Source organism: Mchenga conophoros, linkage group LG6 (genome assembly GCF_057382185.1).
Source record: "Mchenga conophoros isolate Kocher_MC1m ecotype Shallow Benthic linkage group LG6, M_conophoros_male_GT1.1, whole genome shotgun sequence".
Classification (NCBI taxonomy): domain Eukaryota; kingdom Metazoa; phylum Chordata; class Actinopteri; order Cichliformes; family Cichlidae; genus Mchenga; species Mchenga conophoros.
This window is the reverse complement of record NC_140531.1, coordinates 7,893,391-7,912,101: the sequence shown is the minus strand read 5'-3', so window position 1 is coordinate 7,912,101 and position 18,711 is coordinate 7,893,391. Positions and strand designations below refer to the sequence as shown.

Below are 18,711 nucleotides of genomic sequence, written 5' to 3'. Positions count from 1 at the left end.
GTAAACTTTAAGTTAATAATGGGTGTCACTGGGGAGCCTCAAGTGGTCATGAGAGGAACTGCAGACAGAAATCTGCACTCAGCTCAAGAGGTTACATTTGGCTAGAAATAAGAAATAAAAGCAGAAGCTTGGAGTCTTAGGTAGTGAACTAACAGAAATATGCTCCATCAAGTAAATACTTATTAGTAATATGATGTGAGTACTGGGTTTTGTGAGAGACTCAGCAAACAATTGTGCTAGATAATGTGAGAGAGTGCATCTGTAAAAGTGGTCGTTTTGAACTAAATGCTAGTCTGGGCATGGTAACAGCGACAGTAACAAGATGCAGATGTAAAACCTACAGTTTATGACATCACAACTTGCTCTACCAGAGGTCAACATCCATGATTATTTACTGTTTTTCTGCTGTGTTTTACTTCTTAGTGTGGTCTTTAAATGAAACTGAAATGAATAAATAGTTTCCCAGACACAGCAGAAGATGTGCTGCCATTGGGTAGTGAAACATTCAATAATTTATTTTCCCAAAGCTGCTAATGAAGTCAGTTTTACACTGAACTTTTAAGCAGCGGGCAAATAAAACACACAATCATGTGACTGCCTATGGCGCCCCCCTGTGGTCAACTGAGGGAGGAGGAAAAATAACTGAGTTTATCTGCACTCTTTGATGTGTGATGTGTGCCCACAGATGTGCAAACCACTTCTTTCTTCAGAGAACACAGCCTTCACAGCTGTTCTATCCCTCAGCAGATCCACACACTTGTCCAGTGGCTAAATTAAAACTGTCACAGAGGTGTTGTGTAACACTGTGAGGCCTCTGAAGGGGAAGAGTCGATGCAATTCGCTTTAGCTGCATTTAGTTGAGCAGGCATGGAGCACACTGGACAGACATAGGTTTTCTGGCCTTCGCTGTACTCGTCTGAAAATGAAATTCAAGTTGCGGGGTGGAGGTTTGAACGCAGTCCAAGGGGTCAACTTTATTACCACACGTCTTAAATAAACCCTAAACTAAACTCATTACGCCACAGAAATGCTCCACACCTTATTCTCCAACAAAATTCAGTTGTTTGCACACATTTTATGAACATAGGGCTTTTCCTCCTTATTTCTTAGCCAAGTTTAGGCAGCCTTTTGAAAATAAACATGAATTCAAATAAACAATCTGAGCAGCAACTGCCCCAGGATGCATCTGAAGTGGGAGGAGGCCTTTGTGTGCACAGGTAAGCAGCTGCACCCCCCGAAATACACAAACATGAGGGGCAATGCTTTTTATTACTCGTTGTCATGGAAATACAATGATAAATAGCAAGTGCTATTGTATGTTTAATATTGCAGGCTGGTGGAAAAGCATCTGGAGCTGCACTTATACACATGAGATGGACATGCACTTCTTACAGTGGAAAGAACAGGCACAATATTTTTCTCCCTAACATTGAAGTGTCCCATTTCCTGTGTGTTTTTTTTTTAAAATGTAAGTTCTCCCAATTGATAAATAACACCATCTTGAAAGGTGGCTTAGCATTTGTCACAGAAAAATGTGCTCAGTTTGAGCAGCTTCGGCTTGACTAATAAAACCCATCAGCTCCTCTCCCAGTTTCACAGGATGTCTGAAACACGCACGAACGTGTCGGTCTCCCGACTGCCGTCTGGTTATTTTAAGAGATGTGTGCAGTTCACAGAGCCTCCGGGGAGTAGCAGCGCGCTCCTCGCAGTTAAAGTAAATGTAATTTTACATAATGATTGCCGTGTGGCTCTCAGAATAACACGCAGGGATGTTTCCATTTTGCAAAGTGCTTCTCAATTAAAACTCAAACATCTGCAATCCAGTGAAAGCTTTTATCAGAGGAACAAATCACAAGAGGGAAGCCAAACTGCCATCCTCGAAACACACAGCCGAGACGCCGAGCGAGCACCTCAAAGAAGATAAACACTCAGGACGTTATTCGGTCATTTCAAGTTTAATGAAACTTATAACCACAATCAGCAATTTTAAAAAAAAATCTCTGGATGCCAGTAACAGAACAATTGTGTGATTCACTTTATGCAGTTTGCTTTTTCCCTTCACTTGTTCTTCATACGGTATATAGTGTATATGACAGGAAAAGTTTACACTTTGTCACCAATGTTGCCCTTTTTTTCTTTTTAGCAGAGGCAGTAAAAACACAATGACATACTCAAACATCATGTGTGAAAAAGAGGACACGATGGCTACCAGTACTGTATTTTACACATTTACATCCAAAAATCCAAAACATACTCGTTGTAATAGCTGATCATTCACACAGAATAAATACAAATGTGACCTTTGGCACTTTGAATATTTACTTTCATTAGCAGTTTTGAACCAAAGGTTAGTAAAAACCACTGACGTAATCGTGTTTAAACCTTTAGCCATGCTGCTCGTGTGGCTGATATTTTAACTCGTGCCATCCACCTTTTGATACTCTGAGAGGGCAACAAAAAGCTCAATCTCCCCAGATCCTAATCCCCCAGACTCCCGTTGTCCATGCCACGATGAATCAGAGCTGATTTGACAGCACAAGGGGGTCTATGTGATATTAGGGAGGGGGTCCTCATATTGTGGCTGATTAGTGTAAATGTGTGCTAGATGGAGTTCAGCACTGATGTTAACTGCAGTTATTATAATCTGAAATAATCTACTGCTAGTACCATTAAAGCTGCATTGGGCAAAAGCCCCTCCCACGAGAGGCACACGGGTGTGTGCGCTTCATTTGGGTTAAAAACAAGACAACATTGAGTTGAGGCTTCCCACAGGACTCACACCCTTTTCTTCCAAGTCCCCTGCTTAAATCCAGTAATCTCACAGAAGTCCACCACATTCCACTTCCACACAGATTTCATTCCTCCTGTCCCTTTCCCCACTTCCTTACCCCCGTGTGTCCTGATGGCACAAAACACAACTACAGGACGTGCACGGGTCCAGTCTCTTCTCTGACTACCTGCAAGTTATAATACGCTGTACAGTTATTTTGGAGTAATGAACCAAAACCATATCATCTAACCCAGCTTTAAAAACCAGGATCGGTGGGAGTGATCATCTAATACTTCAATTTGCACAGATCAGATTAGTTAACAATGACCAGTGCTGTAATTGCACAATCAGCTTTGCAATCAATTCAGCACCATCACTACATGAAACCTGTCAAGCACCTGTCTGATGTGCCGTTACATTATAATCATGTAAAAACAATTCCCAGGTTTAAGTGAAACAGTAAAAGGAAGCTCTCTGTTCAAAACCCTTCATGTGCCTTTACATTCATGCGCCTCCGTGTTGTTTCAGACTGACACGTTTCCCGGTTTTTGAGCTACTTGCCCTTCTGAAGCTGGGACAAGAGCTCACATTAACTTACACAAAGCTCTGGCAGTAAAGGTGCTTTCAGCCTTACCCACTCCTGCAACAGGCAAAGGCACCTGACCTCTGACCTACAAAACAAAGAGTTCATTTTCTCTAACTGGGTGATTAAAGCTTGAGTGAAGATATCTGGATCACACAGGATTAAAAATCAGATGCTTTGTACAAGAATAATTTCCATTTACACACAAAAAGCAAGTCAAAGCATTTACACAGTGCTGCAACACACCTCAGTGTGGGTAGTACTGCCTGACGTGACACAAAAGAATAGAAATGAGCCTCAGGCTCCAGCAGAGGGAGCTCTAAGCCTAAATCTAGGCTGTGTGGGGACATCCTGCCCAGCAACTATTCCTCTGCTCATTAGCTGAAGCTTTTCAATAAAAAAAGAGAGGCAGAGCCATTCGCTTGAAGCCAAGGTTTTCTCTCTTCAACCAGTGAGGGTAACAAAGCCTTAGCCAATCGTGTGCTCAAATGTCTGCGGGGGTGCGAAGGAAGGTGGCCTTTGCCTCTCTGTGGCAGATCACTATCAGAGCAGGAAATGAATCATTTATGTCTGCTGAGTAAAAGAGACTCGGAATGAATCTGACAGGCAAAACCAGGATCCATAAGATCCCCCCCCCACACACACACACACAGCTCAGCAGCACTTTTCACTAAACTCTTCATCAGTGGAGGGAAAACCTGCACACCTGCCCGATGCTGATTACTGCTAGCAAGGAGTAAGCTCCCAGCATGATTTACATCTAGGCACACAAACAAACTGCACATTTCAACATGGTATAAAAATAGATTTAAGGCAACACTGAAAATCCTCCCCCATGCTACTGCTGTTGGCTTAAAACGAAGCGAACTTTAGCAGGTTTGTGATTTTAACCCAACAGGAGCGGTCCTCCCCGAGTCCCTCTAACTCCAATGATAACCAAAATGCATCAAAATAAAAGACATAATACCACCAGGGTCCCCCCCCTCCCCGTGCTAAACTGTGCTGCTGAGAGACCAGCAGCACCCTTTCCACTAGAATGGCTGAAGTGGAGTGGAGGATCCATCCTCACTATAGCCTGCAGATCACCAGCTTCCCCTCAGCACAAAGAAAGGGAGTGATGGGAGGGGCTCTGTAACCGTCCAGCCATCCAGACAGGGAGGAGTCTGTGAACGGGGTCGAGAGGTCATAGACTGCTTATGTCAGAGTGCAAAGAAGAGGATGAGGACCACGATTAGGATGGCGACCAGGACACCGATGGCACACCACTGTCTCCGACCTGATGGACACAGCACAGGACATCATTGCGCTACAGTGTCGCAGAGCTTAAAACGACCTTAGGCAGCATAAAATATTACAGTAAACACACCGCTCTTTTTTGGAAGGAACTCAAGTTTTTGTCAAGCTTATTTTCTTTTTCCAACTAGCTTTGTGTCTGATTGGGCTACGACTGATGATTGAGAGCTGATTCAAGTACCCAGCATAATACTGAGGGTCACACAGGAAATGTTTTGGCCTTTTAGCGCTTCCCTTTCCTGTTTCTTCATTTCATTTCTGTTTTTACACACTGCTGTGGTTGCTGTCACTCTTTTTGACACAAGCTGTGTTCCTCACAGTTTTGTCTGCTATAACAGACAGAACAGGGGAGATGAAATGAATGAGAAACACTCAACGCTAAACAGCATTGCAGAAACTGGAACTAGCAGATAGGCTAAACTTTGAGAGCAATGTTTCAGGGTCTACAGAGTCACAGTTAAAATGCACTTCTCACAGCCCGCACTGACTGATTTAATTCATAAATCAGGCAGTGTCACTTTAACTAAATTAATTGAAGGTAAATTTTCTGTGAATGTAGAAAATATAACTGCTTGTGTGTAAACTCACTGCTGGTCATGTGAGACACTTTCTCCAGCTTCTTCAGCACAGAGTCCATGCGGGACGATGTCTGGTCCATCTCATCTCCAAAATCCCCCAACATCCTAAAAACAAAACGAGCGATACCGCGAGAACTTTAACATCAGCATCTGCACATTGTGACCTCACAAAGGCCTGGCTGTTGCAGGGATGTGGACGAGATTATAAGAGGATCAATGAAAAGTTGCCTTTGCGATTAAAAGGCATATCATCTTAATTTGAGGCAAAACGACAGGCTTTTGAGAAAGATCAAGACCAAAAGATTTGACCTTGGTCTTGATCAAACTGGACTGCGGCTCAAGACATTTGTAGTTTCAACAAATTTTGGCGATTTGTTTTAAACATTTGGATTCATTACAGCGAGTTACAGCAGGCTTTTGATAGGACATTATTATATAAATGGACAAAGCTGTAAAAAGTTTAGTGGAAGAGGTGCTTTTCGGTGATGTTGGACACACCCGAGCCTGTAATCCAGTCAGGATTTAGATCAAGTACATCAAACAAAAACCTGAACCTGGTTTAGACTGTCAGGTGTTTGTGTGTGTGTGTTCAAAACCCACAATCCTGAAGTGCTGCTTAACATGGATGTAAACACTGTGGGGCTACGAATGCATTCAGTATTCAGTCCTAACTCAGCGGTCACACATGTGACATTTTTTATAGGCATCTAAAAAAAAGAGCATATGATGACTGGGACACACCTTTATGTGTTATTGTGTTTTCTCAGCCAACTGAGGAAAAGCTCTCAAAGGTGTGCATGTGTACTCACACGGCCTGCTCATCGAGCTCGTCTCCGATCCGTCCAGACATGTCTTTGAGGACTCTGATACTGCCCGACACCAACTCCAGCTGCTCATCCTGCTCCTGCATGATCAACTACACACACACATACACGCACCCATCACTTCAAAGGACAGACTTACATCTCTTTACTGAAGGTTTTCCATAATCCTTCAACTAACCTGAACCTAATCCTAGCCTAAAGATCTTCACCCTTAGATGTAGACGCCAACACTTGTGGGGACACAAGAAAGACATACAGGCCGTGAATGTGTTCCCGGTAAAGTTTAGTTACTTTTTATAGTTTGCTCTCTTTTAAATCACATTTCTGAGGAATGAAAATTGCAGAGAGAAAGAAGAACCTCCATTTGCACGTTTTCCACCCGCAGCGAGAACACAGAGCTCTGAAACATCACAAATCATTACTATTTTTTTCTTTCGTGTATTGTATTTTCCGTTCTATACCACATTTAAATGAATGTCTTTGGACATATGAGCTCTCATTGAGAGAACAACTGCCCCAACCTCCAAGATGCAGCCCCCCCCCCCAAAGATTCACTCTTGTGTCAGAACTGACTGATTCTTTTCCGCTGCCTCTCTTTGGTCTGGATGTCATTGCTGTTTCCATACAGAAATACCAGTTTAAAACCAACACACACACACTGGTTCAGCCTCAGTCACTCACTGCTTCTGACCCACTCTTGGTACAGAATTACAGTATTGGGAATTATTGAAATTCTATTTCCCTGCTTGGTAAATCTGAACCTTTAAAAAACAAACATGTTTTTTGTGTCTCAGTGAACAGTTTGTATCGAGGGTGCTTCTTTTCAGAATCTCTACACTAACCGTTTAAAGAAAAAAAAAGTTCCACTAAATCATTTCATTGAATCAAATCATACACTGCTACAAACCCCCCGCAGTGATGTCAACGCAGAGGAGACCACATCCTTGCTGAGGTAATGAAACAAAAGGTCAAACTTTTCTTTCATTAAAAAAAAAAGACATGAAGAAACACTATTTCTTACTAAATACCACAACTTGACACAGGATGTGTGATCACACACTTTCATCACCAATATCAGCGCACACCGCAGGAAGTAGAAACCCACAGCTCATACTGTCTTTCACTTCACTCACAGTGTGATACTTTGCAGCACGTCTCCTTCACCTCACTGCTACGCTGCAGCAGCAATCCTTCACTGACGAGCTTATCTTTCACTCCTTCTGTGTGATCCTTTGATTAAAGCTTTCCTGTCATCTATCACATGACAAACAAACAAAATATTCCGATGGGACTTTTCATGAATCCTCGTTTTACATGTAATCATTTGTCACACAACAATATCTCCTTTAGTCCCTTCCCTTTTTTCTTCTCATTTCTTCTCATGCTTCCCCCATCTGAGGCTTTTGCTTTCCTCTTTTTTGGCTCTACATCTGTTCAGTTTCAGCTGGTCTCTTACCTGCTGTTGCTCCTGCTGCTCCTGGATGTATCTGGAGTTTGCAGACACCAGATGAGCCTCCAATCCTGTTGACCTGTCCTGGCCCGATGAAGTCAGCAGAGCCTGGACAAACACAGACACGAGACTCAGCCTTTGCAGAAAATTGGGAGTGTACGTGTATGTTTGTGTGTCTGTGTGCTGTAGGAGTTTCCAGAGGAGAATTATTGTTGGAATAATAGGAGTTTGACAGCTTTTCAAAACACAAGATGGTGCAGTTATTCATTTTCTGTGGCAGATGGAAACTGATCTGTCTGTCAGGATTTCTCAGCTAATGTAGAGCAACTTTTGCAGTAGCATTGTGCTCCATTAATATAGCTCGTGCCTTATCATCAATAGAACAAAAACAAGAAATCCTCCATGATAATGGTGTCCACGTGAACTACAGCGAGGCTCGTTTGTGAGTTATGTAAGGTGCGGCTCGTGATGAATGAATGGGCATTAAGAACATAATAAACTGAAGTGAAGGGTCAGGTCCTCTCTCTCATAAAACAAGGTTATTGAAAGTAAATATGAAGCTCCAGCAGCCAAAGTTAGCAGTGGACTTCATTTACTACCAGGTTCATAGAAACCTTCTTACTTTCTTCAAAGAATTAGCACACATGTAAAACCAGCACATTTGTGATATTTGGACACTGGCAAATTTTGTTTCCTGTGTGTGCCTGTTCATCCTGTTTTCAAAGTTTAAGAAACTAATAGAGTAGAAAGAAAAACAGTAAGAAAAAAAACAGCAGGACCAGAAGAAGGAAGCAGAAAAATGAAAAAAACATTTTTACACACTGAGAGAGCAGACGCCTTACATCAGTGTAACAAACTTCAGTCTTATGTTACCAAAAAGACAAATTGTGCAAACTTTTAGTAAATACAGCTATGAAATCAATTTAAAAATCCTAGGTGAGATTTTTCACAATTTATTTTGTGTGTTCGAAAGATTTTTTGGAGAAGTTGACCTTAGACCTTGAGGTCCAGGTCACTGAGATTTAAACTCATCTGAGATCTTTAGTAGCTGCACCTATGACATGAAGTTCAAAATCCTACATCACCTCATTCTCGAGTTATTGTATTCTCAAACCTGGGAGTTCGGGCCAAGCACCTGCTCACCCAGCGGGTGACAATACCCCATCAGCCTTTTACGGCTGAGGGGTAAAAACTGAGGTGAGAAAGTAAACGGAAATGCAATGTAGGATTCAGACAATCACAATAGCTTAGTCATATTTCTAGGGAAGTGTAGCTCAGATTACAGGAGCAGATTTTTACCTGGTCCTGTGCACGACAGGTGAAAACAGATGGTGTAGATGTAGAAGTACGCTAATTTGGAGTTCCACAATTCAGACCCTGTACCTCAAATTGCATTTTACCCAGTAGTGTGGATATATATATATTAGGGGTGCAACGATATTCGTATCGATATTGAACCGTTCGATACAGTGCTTTCGGTTCGGTACGCATATGTATCGAACAATACAACATTTGTAATTTATTTTATCAACTTTCCTTCTGACGATGCTGTCTGTGTTGAGCGCTCAGTGAATCTGCGTTCGACTACTCCGCCTAGGCTGCACTGTCGAGCGCAGATCCACTGAGTGCTCAACACAGACAGCATAGTCAGAAGGAAGAGCGCAGGGCAAGCTAGCAAGACAGAAGTTAAGCTCCCCTTGCAACATGGACCTCCCCCACCCTCATTCAGATCTGGCGTTTGGAATTATTTTGGTTTTCATGTGATGTATGACCCTGAAGGTAAGCGAGTCATGGACTAAAGTAAAACAGTATGTTGGATGTGCCATGCAATGCTCAATTACATGGGTGGGAACTAGTGTGTTAGCGCAGTTAGCTCGTTAACATGTTGGTCGTCTAGCCCCACGCACGGGGCGATCGGCGGTAGCTCGTTAACGGAGATTTGCCGTGTTGTGGCGTTAAGGTCATTTCAACGAGATTAACCTGAAAGCACTAGTGGGAACACAACGAATATGACTGCACATTTACGCCGACATCATCCTAGTGCAAAGACCAAAACAACAAGCATGCTACTAACTTTAGCCGAGTCATTTAGACAGCTGTTAGCACATGATTCTCCTTATGCTGCTGAGAATATAGCCCAGAAGAAGCGGATAGTATAGCTTTTATTTTGGAAAGAGACATTTCTCTGTAATAAACTCTCTTTTCCAAAGATGAGTCATTCCTCAATCAGATACAGGGCTCGCAATATCGCTAGCCCGACGTCCCGGAGCTAGCGATTTTTTCAGTCGGGCTACCAAAATCTATCTCTGCCCTGCCCGTCGGGCTATTGTAGGAAAAATATATGTCAATGCTTTTGCATTCTTTCAGAAATGTAGCTGGGTAATTATGTCATTGGCATCGGTGAGCCACTGTCAATATGTGACATATTGAAATCGCGTTTGAATTTGCGCTTGTTTTTTGCTTTCACTTTGCAATCGCGCGAACTGTGTATAGAGAGCGACAGCACTGATTGGTGAGTGATGATAATTTGTGCACCAATTCCTCTGACATCGTCTTATTAATCGTTAGCTTACTATGCAAACATGACAAGTGAAATCTCCCGCAGCAAGCTTAAACATGTGAGAGGTTGATCGCGCAGAGAATCGCTGAGCTTATGTGAGTGCGTGTGTAAAAGCAGCAGGATATATATATTTTAGTTCTGCTGAGCCAAATAAGACAGGTCAGGGTGAAGAAGTGACAGCCAAAGAAAAGCTTACCACAAAACGGAGAAGTTATGACAAATCAGACTATAAGGCAAAAAGAAAGTGCAGCTTTATGGTTTCATGGACAAAAGAATTTCTGTGGCTGCAATATGACGAGCTAAATAACCAGGGCTGCACATAAGTGGTCCGCAGGTGCGAATTCGCTGTCAAAATAAAAAACACGCACAAGGGTTAGGGTTAAATTTAAAAACTGTACTTTTGAGTTAAAATATATATTTATAATTTTAATAAATGACAAATTAAAAAGGCATGAACATTTTTTTTGTATCGAAAAAATATCAAACCGTGACACCAAAGTATCGAACCGAACCGTGAATTTTGTGTATCGTTGCACCCCTAATATATATATGTTATGTGTACACAGTGTGTGTGTTTTGTTTTATGTTTACATCTTCACCAACCTGTCTGTTCTTCTTCTCTGCCTGAGCCACAGCAGAAGGGCTGGACAACTGATCCTTCATGTCCTATACAGACACACACACAAAAAGCAAAACACAAATAATTACACCTCTCATTTCACAATTTGTCCCAATAGCAGCAGAAAAATCCTTTTAAAAGCTGCCTCAGTGCAGACATGTTCATTAATGAGATTTTCTGTGCTGCTCCAGAATCGCTGTCAGGCAAATCAAAATGTCAGAAAGTCTTTTGTTCCTTCACAGCGGAGCTCTTCTGTTTGGCTCCGGTGACTCAGTTCTCCAGGCCTATTTTAAGAATGCCACCTTTGCCGTTAAGTCGTAATAAAAACTGACTCATGTTTTCCATTGTGCCTACAGCTTGGACACTGATTTAAATTCATTAAAAGTCAGGAGCTCAACAGCTGCAGCGCGGTTAAATATGTCGACAGGTAGAAATAAACTGTGTATGTGGTTACAATAGAAACAGGGAAAATGAATAAATAAGTGTTGCTCGGCTTTGGGAGCTGCTGCTTTGACTAATGTTTGACTTTGCCTCTACTTTATTGGTAACACTGGAGCTGCAAAGACACAGCGGAGGCCTTCCAGGGAAGCAGCTGTCTGCGCTCCATCAAGAACACTTGTAGCTACTGGAAACCGATTTCAAAATAAAACATTATACCCTCAGCGTAGGTATAAGCTAAAGCTTGTTAATTAAAATCAAATAAGAATAGCTTGTTTTTAATTATTATTATAATACTAGATGAAAAATATTCTTTTGAAAAAGGCTTCTGATGGATCTGGGAGTACTACGACTTCTGAACCATTTATGAGATAAGGCCTAGATCACCTGACGCCAAGGAGTTTTTGGAAAACCCCACTGAATGATTACTCAGTGTGTTCAAAATAATAAGTGTTTGTTAGTCATACTGTGTTTGTGTGTAAATATGTTGCAGAAGATTAGAGCACAACTTATGAGTCATCAAAGCAAAGAAAATACTGGTAAATCTAGTTTCTCATTTTCATTTAGATAAGGGCTTTATGTTTAGGCAAGAGTGAACAATAACTCTGAAATTACAAAAATTTGGACAGTGAAGTACATTGCTCAAAAAAATTAAAGGAACATTTAAAACACATCAGATCTCAACAAGAAAAAACTTGCTGGATGTGGGTTTATACTGATACTGGGTATCATGTTAGGAATGAAAGGACGCCCCATCGTTTGATGGAAATAAAAATTATCAACCTTCAAAGGGCTGAATTCAAAGACGTTCTGACAAACCATCACTAACCCACCAGCAAACAGATCATGCAGAACGACGTTACAGGCAGCGTAATGTTCTCCTTGGCTTCTCCAGACTCTTTCACGTCTGTCACGTGTACTCAGGGTGAAACGCACAGGGTGCCAGTGGTGGAGTTGCCAGTTCTGGTCTTTTAAGGCAAATGCCAATCAGGCTCCACAGTGCTGGGCAGAGAGCACAGGACCCACTAGACCACATCCTGCACCAGGCCACCCTCATGATTGTTTGGTCAGAGATATTCACACCAGTAGCCTGTTGGAGGTCATTGGAAGCTCTGGCAGTGATAGTCCTGTCCCCCCTTTCACAAAGGAGCAGATATTGGTTCTGCTAATGTGTTACGGACCTTCTACATTCCTGTCCAACTCTCCTAGAGTAACTGCCTGTTTCCTGGACACCATGTCTCCACCATGTTCGTCAAACTGTGCTGGGAGACAGCAGAACATCTGGCAATGGTTCATATTAATGTACCACCCTGGAGGAGCTGGACTATCTGTGCAACCTCTGCAGTGTCCAGGCTCACCTCATACTTCCAGTAATGACACTGACCGTTAAAAAATCTCAGCGTCCTCCACCTCCAGTCCTGTTTTGGGGGTTGTCTCATTGTTGCCCCTCTAGTGCAGCTGTTGTTAACTTCATGAACATCAAAGCAGCTGAAACTGATTAACAACCCCGCTGCTACTTAACTGACCAGATCAATATCCCACAAGTTTAAATGACTTGATGCTGTGCTCTGATTAAAGTGTTCCTTTCATTTTTGTGAGCAGTGTAACATGCTGGATAATAAATGTTTTGTATTCAAGGGTAAATACAGAGAGACTTTTGACAAAACTCCAGATCATCATGTTTAAGCAGATATCACTTTATCAGGTACACCTTTGAGACTTAAAGCAACCGTATCAAATAGCTCTGCTATAAATTAAGAAGAGGACAACTATGTTGTTTCATCTACAATTTGTCATCTGCAATGTTTTATTCATGTCATTCACAAATGTTTATTGAGCACACAACAACAAAAAAAAGACCACAGGACTTGATGTCTGAATATACAAGAGTGTGGAAACAGGAAAAAAAATGAATTCAGGTTGAAGTTACCTGGACAGACTTCCTGGTTCGCTCCACAAAATCTTTCCTCTCCTGAAGTTCATTATCACCCAGTCTGAACTTCCCTGGATTTGACTCCACGATGCCTGAACCAGTCAAGGACCCACCAACAAAACGGCTCAATCAGTGCTACATCTCTTACAAGAGTGATACATGGTACTTAACGCAAACCTTGTGGAGAATTTCACAAATGCAAAGATAGCACCAAAATCAGATGTGGCGGCTGATTCATACATGAATGTTCAGGTGACCACTGTCTAGAGACAGTTTTGGTATGACTGCTGTGCAATTACACCTGCTTCTAGAAGGACTTGTGTTATGGTGCTGACCAGGTATTAGGGCTGAACGATTATGGAAAATAATCTAATTGCGATTTTTTGCCCCAATATTGCGATTGCGATGCGATATGCGATTATTTTTTAAGGTATTTGTCTTCTGTATTATTAAACAAAGACAAGCAATACATCATATAGTATGGCCAATACTATATTACATTAATTTTAAACTGTTCTTTCCTGGAAGACAGACCTCTGTTATGATGACATGAGGTGATGCATGAATTGATGACTGACATTTTTATTTAACTTCTTCAATCACAACAGTATATTTGAACATACACAATAGTTTATTTTTAGCTTACAAACATCTGAGCATAAAGTGCTGACAAGGAACCCTGGTGTAAACATTAAAATGAAAGTCAGTACAATGTGCAGATTGCAGAAATATACATAAAAAAAATCAGTGGCTTTACCACACTCAGTTTTTCAACATCTGTGAACTACTAGACAGTCATTCAATTAAAAAATAATATTAAATAAATAAAACTAATAAATAAAAAATACACACATCTTACTGATCTCTGCAGTCAGTAACATTACACATAAAGTGCAAACATAATAGCAATTGTATAAACACACACACAAACACGCCTTTAAAGTTTAAAGGCGTGAAATTGGACGGTCTAGCCTTCTGATTAGCTAATCAGAAGGCTAGTTCTGATTAGCGTCACCGCTGTCTCGGTGGAGTTTAATAAACTCGGCCGTCTGCTTCTTGCTATCTAAAATATAACCAGACACTGGTGTAAATTCTCGACTGTCTCATACTTCTGTTTAATAAGTTTTCTGTTTGACGTTTAGTCAGCTGTGTGAAAACCAAGGAGGAACCCACCCGGGGGATTAATAAAGTTTTATTTTATCTAATCTAATAACTTTAATCTCAGCCAAACCGATTTACTCACGAACAAACAAAACACTGAAAAAAGCCCAACAATAACATTTTTAGGTTGTCTAAGTGACTTATATATTACGTTTAACCCGAGCAGCGAAACTCCGCGGTGATCTGAAAATGATGTGCCGGGAGTTGTGCCGTTCTCGGCCGCATCAGTAACCCTCGAGCTCCCGGCTAGCTGTCGAGCTGGTGGGTAGCAGACGCCTCTGAAAACGTCGAAGCACTTTTGCAAATATGGGATATCTTGATAAACCGAGCAGATATTTGATGTTTACACAACTACTTTCTCGCCTGAAAATATGTTAAAAGTTTATTTTGTGACCCAGAAAGATTAGTATGAGTAATTTTAAAACTTAGTAGCGGCCGCCATTGCTGGAAACTGGAGTTTGGCTGGGCCGCGCTATGAATTCTGGGATATGGTAGTAATTTGGACAGCCTTCGGCGCGTCGCTGTGACGTAATCGGTCTACAAATGCGGCCTCAGGAGGATGCAGCCCATGAATTGTATAACATAATCGCAGTATAATCGCAGCCTTTGCGGTTAGAAAATTGCACTTGATCATGTCGCGATATTATCGCAAATGCGATATATCGTTCAGCCCTACCAGGTATTGCATTAAATTTCAGGTATTCTGACAACCTCTTGACTCCCTGGATTCATTTCACACTTATTAATCCGTCTCCATCAGTGATGACAAAAACCCCACAAGAAGTTCAGGCATTTAATAAAAGCTTGCCTTCTCTTCTTTTCCATCAGCAGTGTTTCCTGATATGTTCCTGAGTGCTGACAGCGACTTTTCAAATACTTCTATGGTAAATTATTATGTAACTAAAATAGTTCCAGTTTAGGAGACCAATCTGATTAAACAGGACGAAAACAGGAAGACAGTGTGCACAAAGAACCTGTTTGTTTTAAAAATACTGCTCATCATATGATGACAGTGCCATTGTGGGGCATTAGGAAGCCATTTGTTCATGCTTCAAGGATACTGATGGTTTCACTGAGGTCCTCTAGGTCCCAGTCTATGGCCCTCAGACAGTTTCTCAGTTCGTTGGCGCTCCAGTCTAGTTCATCTCGACTCACCTGAAACAAACAGACCCGGGGCAAATTTACTCATCCAAAGGTGTCAGAAACACTGGCATTGATTATTTTACAGTTTTCTTTTTACAATTTTCTTTTTGGCCAGAGGGGCCGATGGCGCGATATGGCAGCCTCGCTTCTGTCAGTCTGCTCCAGGGCAGCTGTGGCTACAACTGTAGCTGCCTCCACCAGTGTGTGAATGTGAGAGTGAATGAATAGTGGAATTGTAAAGCACTTTGACGCCCCGAAAAGTGCTATATAAATGCAATCCATTATTATTATTCTTTTATAATTTTGATTTTTTTTGTTTTCTGAAGTGATGCAGATGACATGTGACATCTCTTCTGTTCTGGGTCAATCTGATCCGCAACATAACAGGGGGGTTAAAATGCTAAAAAACAAACAAATAAAACTAATACTTCGAAAAAACTTTAAAAAACAAAAACAGAGAAAACATTTTCATAGTCGAATCAATAAGAATGAGTAATAATTTTATTCCGCAGAAATAAAGTGGGGGGCAGGGGTTTAAAGGTTATTTTAATGCAATACTTGTCCAAACATTTATGGAAAAAAAAATTGGACATGTGCATACCAGTTCCCCTTAATTCCTATGAAATATTTAAGTGTCCAAGATACCTTAAGGCCCTGCAAAACTTTGGGCAGTATACACATCCTATTAAAAACACGAGAAAATAAACCTCACACAAACAGCAGTGAATTAGATGCCATGATAGCTCGATAAACGCGGGATTATTTCCAGTTACAATATTTAAAACTATAATGAACACCTGATGACCCTGAAAAGTTGTGTGCCATCCTGGCAGCATGTTTGTACCACGTGAGTCAGCCCATGAGGCTCACCTGTGTCCCCTCCTGCAACAGCTCCTCCCATCTATCAAACAGGCCCCGAGCTCGAGACAGGGCCTTCTGCACCTCCCTGAACAAAAACACACAACAGGAACATTATCAGCGCGGAAAATCATAGCCAGTTGACTTCGCCCTTTAATCATTTAAAGTACAGGGGTGTTTTCCGAACTGAGCACTGCAGCTACGCCCCTCGGTTAACCAAAACAAACCCCAGTTCCCATGCTTCCTAACTTCGCAACGACTTTAAAGTGCCTGACCACAGCCAGTCCCACAGCTGGCCCGTGTTTTCACTGACAGCCAAGTGGGGTGTGGGTAGAAACGGATTTCAGTGAGTGCTGAGTTCATCGCTCTTATATAAAAAAAAAAACCAAACTCACTGCGCCCCTCTGCGCAGCTGCTACAGTAGCACTAATGCTAACTAGCTAGAGCTAGCCGCTGGGCTAACTTCTCTGATATAACTTTGCTTTGAGGGGAAAAATAGCAACAACCCCGCGTAACTAACACTCAACACGCTAAAAGCTGTAGTTAGTTTATAACAACGCGAGCTTTCACGTCTCATTTAGTTTTCATTTCTCACCCCTTCACAACGAAAAATGGGTCTTCTATCGACATGTTGTTTCCTTCCTCTTCACACCTAGCGCATGCGCACGTCACTGGTAGCGCACAGACGTAAAAAAGACGGGGAGGGGAGGTGGAGAGTTGGGGGTGGTATGGTAGTTATATAACTCAGCTCAGTAACAGCTATGCAGGCGCTGTCCGAGCCTCTATTTGCTGGGACTTCGTCACAAGCATAAACACAAAGGACAAGAATAAAACAGTTATAAACAAACAGGTAGATAAAACAGGTATGGGAGCTGGACATAGTATATATTATTTGATTGATTCAAGTACAAAGTGCAGACCATGTACTGCAGATTTGGAAAAGGTAATGGAAAATTCTGTGAGCAAGAGGGGCAAAGTCCATCTGATGATGACAACAGTTTCATGGAAAGTGCTTTCGCCAACCTCAGTGTGGAAATCTGACCTAGGCTGATGTGTCATTGGACACTATGGAGGTCCTATTAGAAATTAATTTGAGACAATCCATGAAAATGGTGAAAGAAAAAAAAGGGATAATAGCAGGGTGTTGCTAGGGGAGAGAAAAAAAGCATGCTCGGCAAATCCTCCACAGCCGTGTTTGCATGCCTCCGTCCTGTCCCACCCATTTGTCTCTATTTCTGTGGGCTTTTCTCAAGCCCACCCTGTCCTGCCCAGCTCCTTCCTTCCTTCCTGTCGTCATCCTGCACTCCCCCAATTCCTCCCATCCTGTCCTGAGAAAATTCACAGCTATAGCTATAAATGTCCCGTCTTCTGTTCCAGGTTCTCTCAGTCCAATGGAGCACGTTTGGAATGTGGCGGCACGGCTGATTCTCATCATTGTCGGCTTGCCAATGACAAATCTGCAAATCTGACAAACTGTGTGATGCTATCGTGTTGATACGCAACAAAATCTGTGAGGAATGTTTGCAACACTTTGTTGAACTCGTGGTGACTGTTCTTATTTAAAAGACTAAACTCTTATTTTAGTACAGCTGAAAACTACCAAGCTGATCAAACGAGGAGTAAATTTGCCCAGTCAAGCATCTGAAGCATCATCAGTGGAGGGTGTGAGGAGCTTTCAAAACTCACCAGATTTTTTAAAATAAAAAAGTGTGTTTTTTCCCCCCTGTGTTTGGGAAACATGGTGTACTACTCCTTTTTAAAAAACACTGAAATCTGGCTCTTCTAGGTGTCATTTAATAAAGACCAGTGAGGCATCCTGTTCTCGTCTAGATGAAACTGTAGTATGAAATCGTATTTTCCCCCCTTGTGGAATAGACTTCATTTCTTTGTTTTGAAGATTTGATTTGATTGTGAAAGGTCAGAAAATAGTCTCTTCTTATCGTCCATTTTCCGACTGCAATCAATTGCACAAACGTCGAAGCTTAAAGATACAAGTAATTGTATCTTTAATCACAACATGTTTTAGTCATGCTTACATAGTTGGAAAAGGGGGTTTTCTGATTATCAGTATGCCTTTTAACTTGATGACCTCCCACTAGCTGTGGGAGGTCATTAGCTATGTGTCACTGGAACACAGGAGTGGTTGTAGACAGCGGGCCTATGTACACATAGATATTCCACCGAGGATCATAAACACATTGAAACAGAATTTCAATGGAATACGATCACTGATTCTGATTCCAGTAATAACTACTCATCATCTACAATATTTCTGACCAGTTTCACATCATATTAGGTAAAGATCTTCTCTTTTAAAACCAGGGTTTTTTGTAAGTGACCCCAAGTTTTTGAGGGGTAATAGCACCAAGTCAACATTTACACACAAGTCACAAGTTGATTTAAAGTGCTGTTGTGTTCGCATAGCCGGTACTATCCCAGGCTTTCAGTTAGCGTGTCATAAATGTGATGTCATAAAAGCTTATCTAGATTTACAAATTCCA

General features: G+C 41.6%; 1 protein-coding gene across 1 annotated transcript; it reads right to left on the bottom strand.

Moving 5' to 3' along the window:
• Positions 1-1,936: 1,936 nt before the first annotated feature.
• Positions 1,937-16,918, bottom strand: stx10 (syntaxin 10). Its single transcript, XM_085276051.1, has 9 exons — positions 16,806-16,918; positions 16,223-16,298; positions 15,271-15,364; positions 13,046-13,140; positions 10,662-10,724; positions 7,505-7,606; positions 6,034-6,140; positions 5,235-5,329; positions 1,937-4,629 (listed from the first exon to the last, which is right to left on the bottom strand). The coding sequence occupies exons 1-9, from the start codon at positions 16,838-16,840 to the stop codon at positions 4,553-4,555; spliced, it is 744 nt and encodes a 247-aa protein (XP_085132177.1). The 5' UTR covers positions 16,841-16,918; the 3' UTR covers positions 1,937-4,552.
• Positions 16,919-18,711: the final 1,793 nt, after the last annotated feature.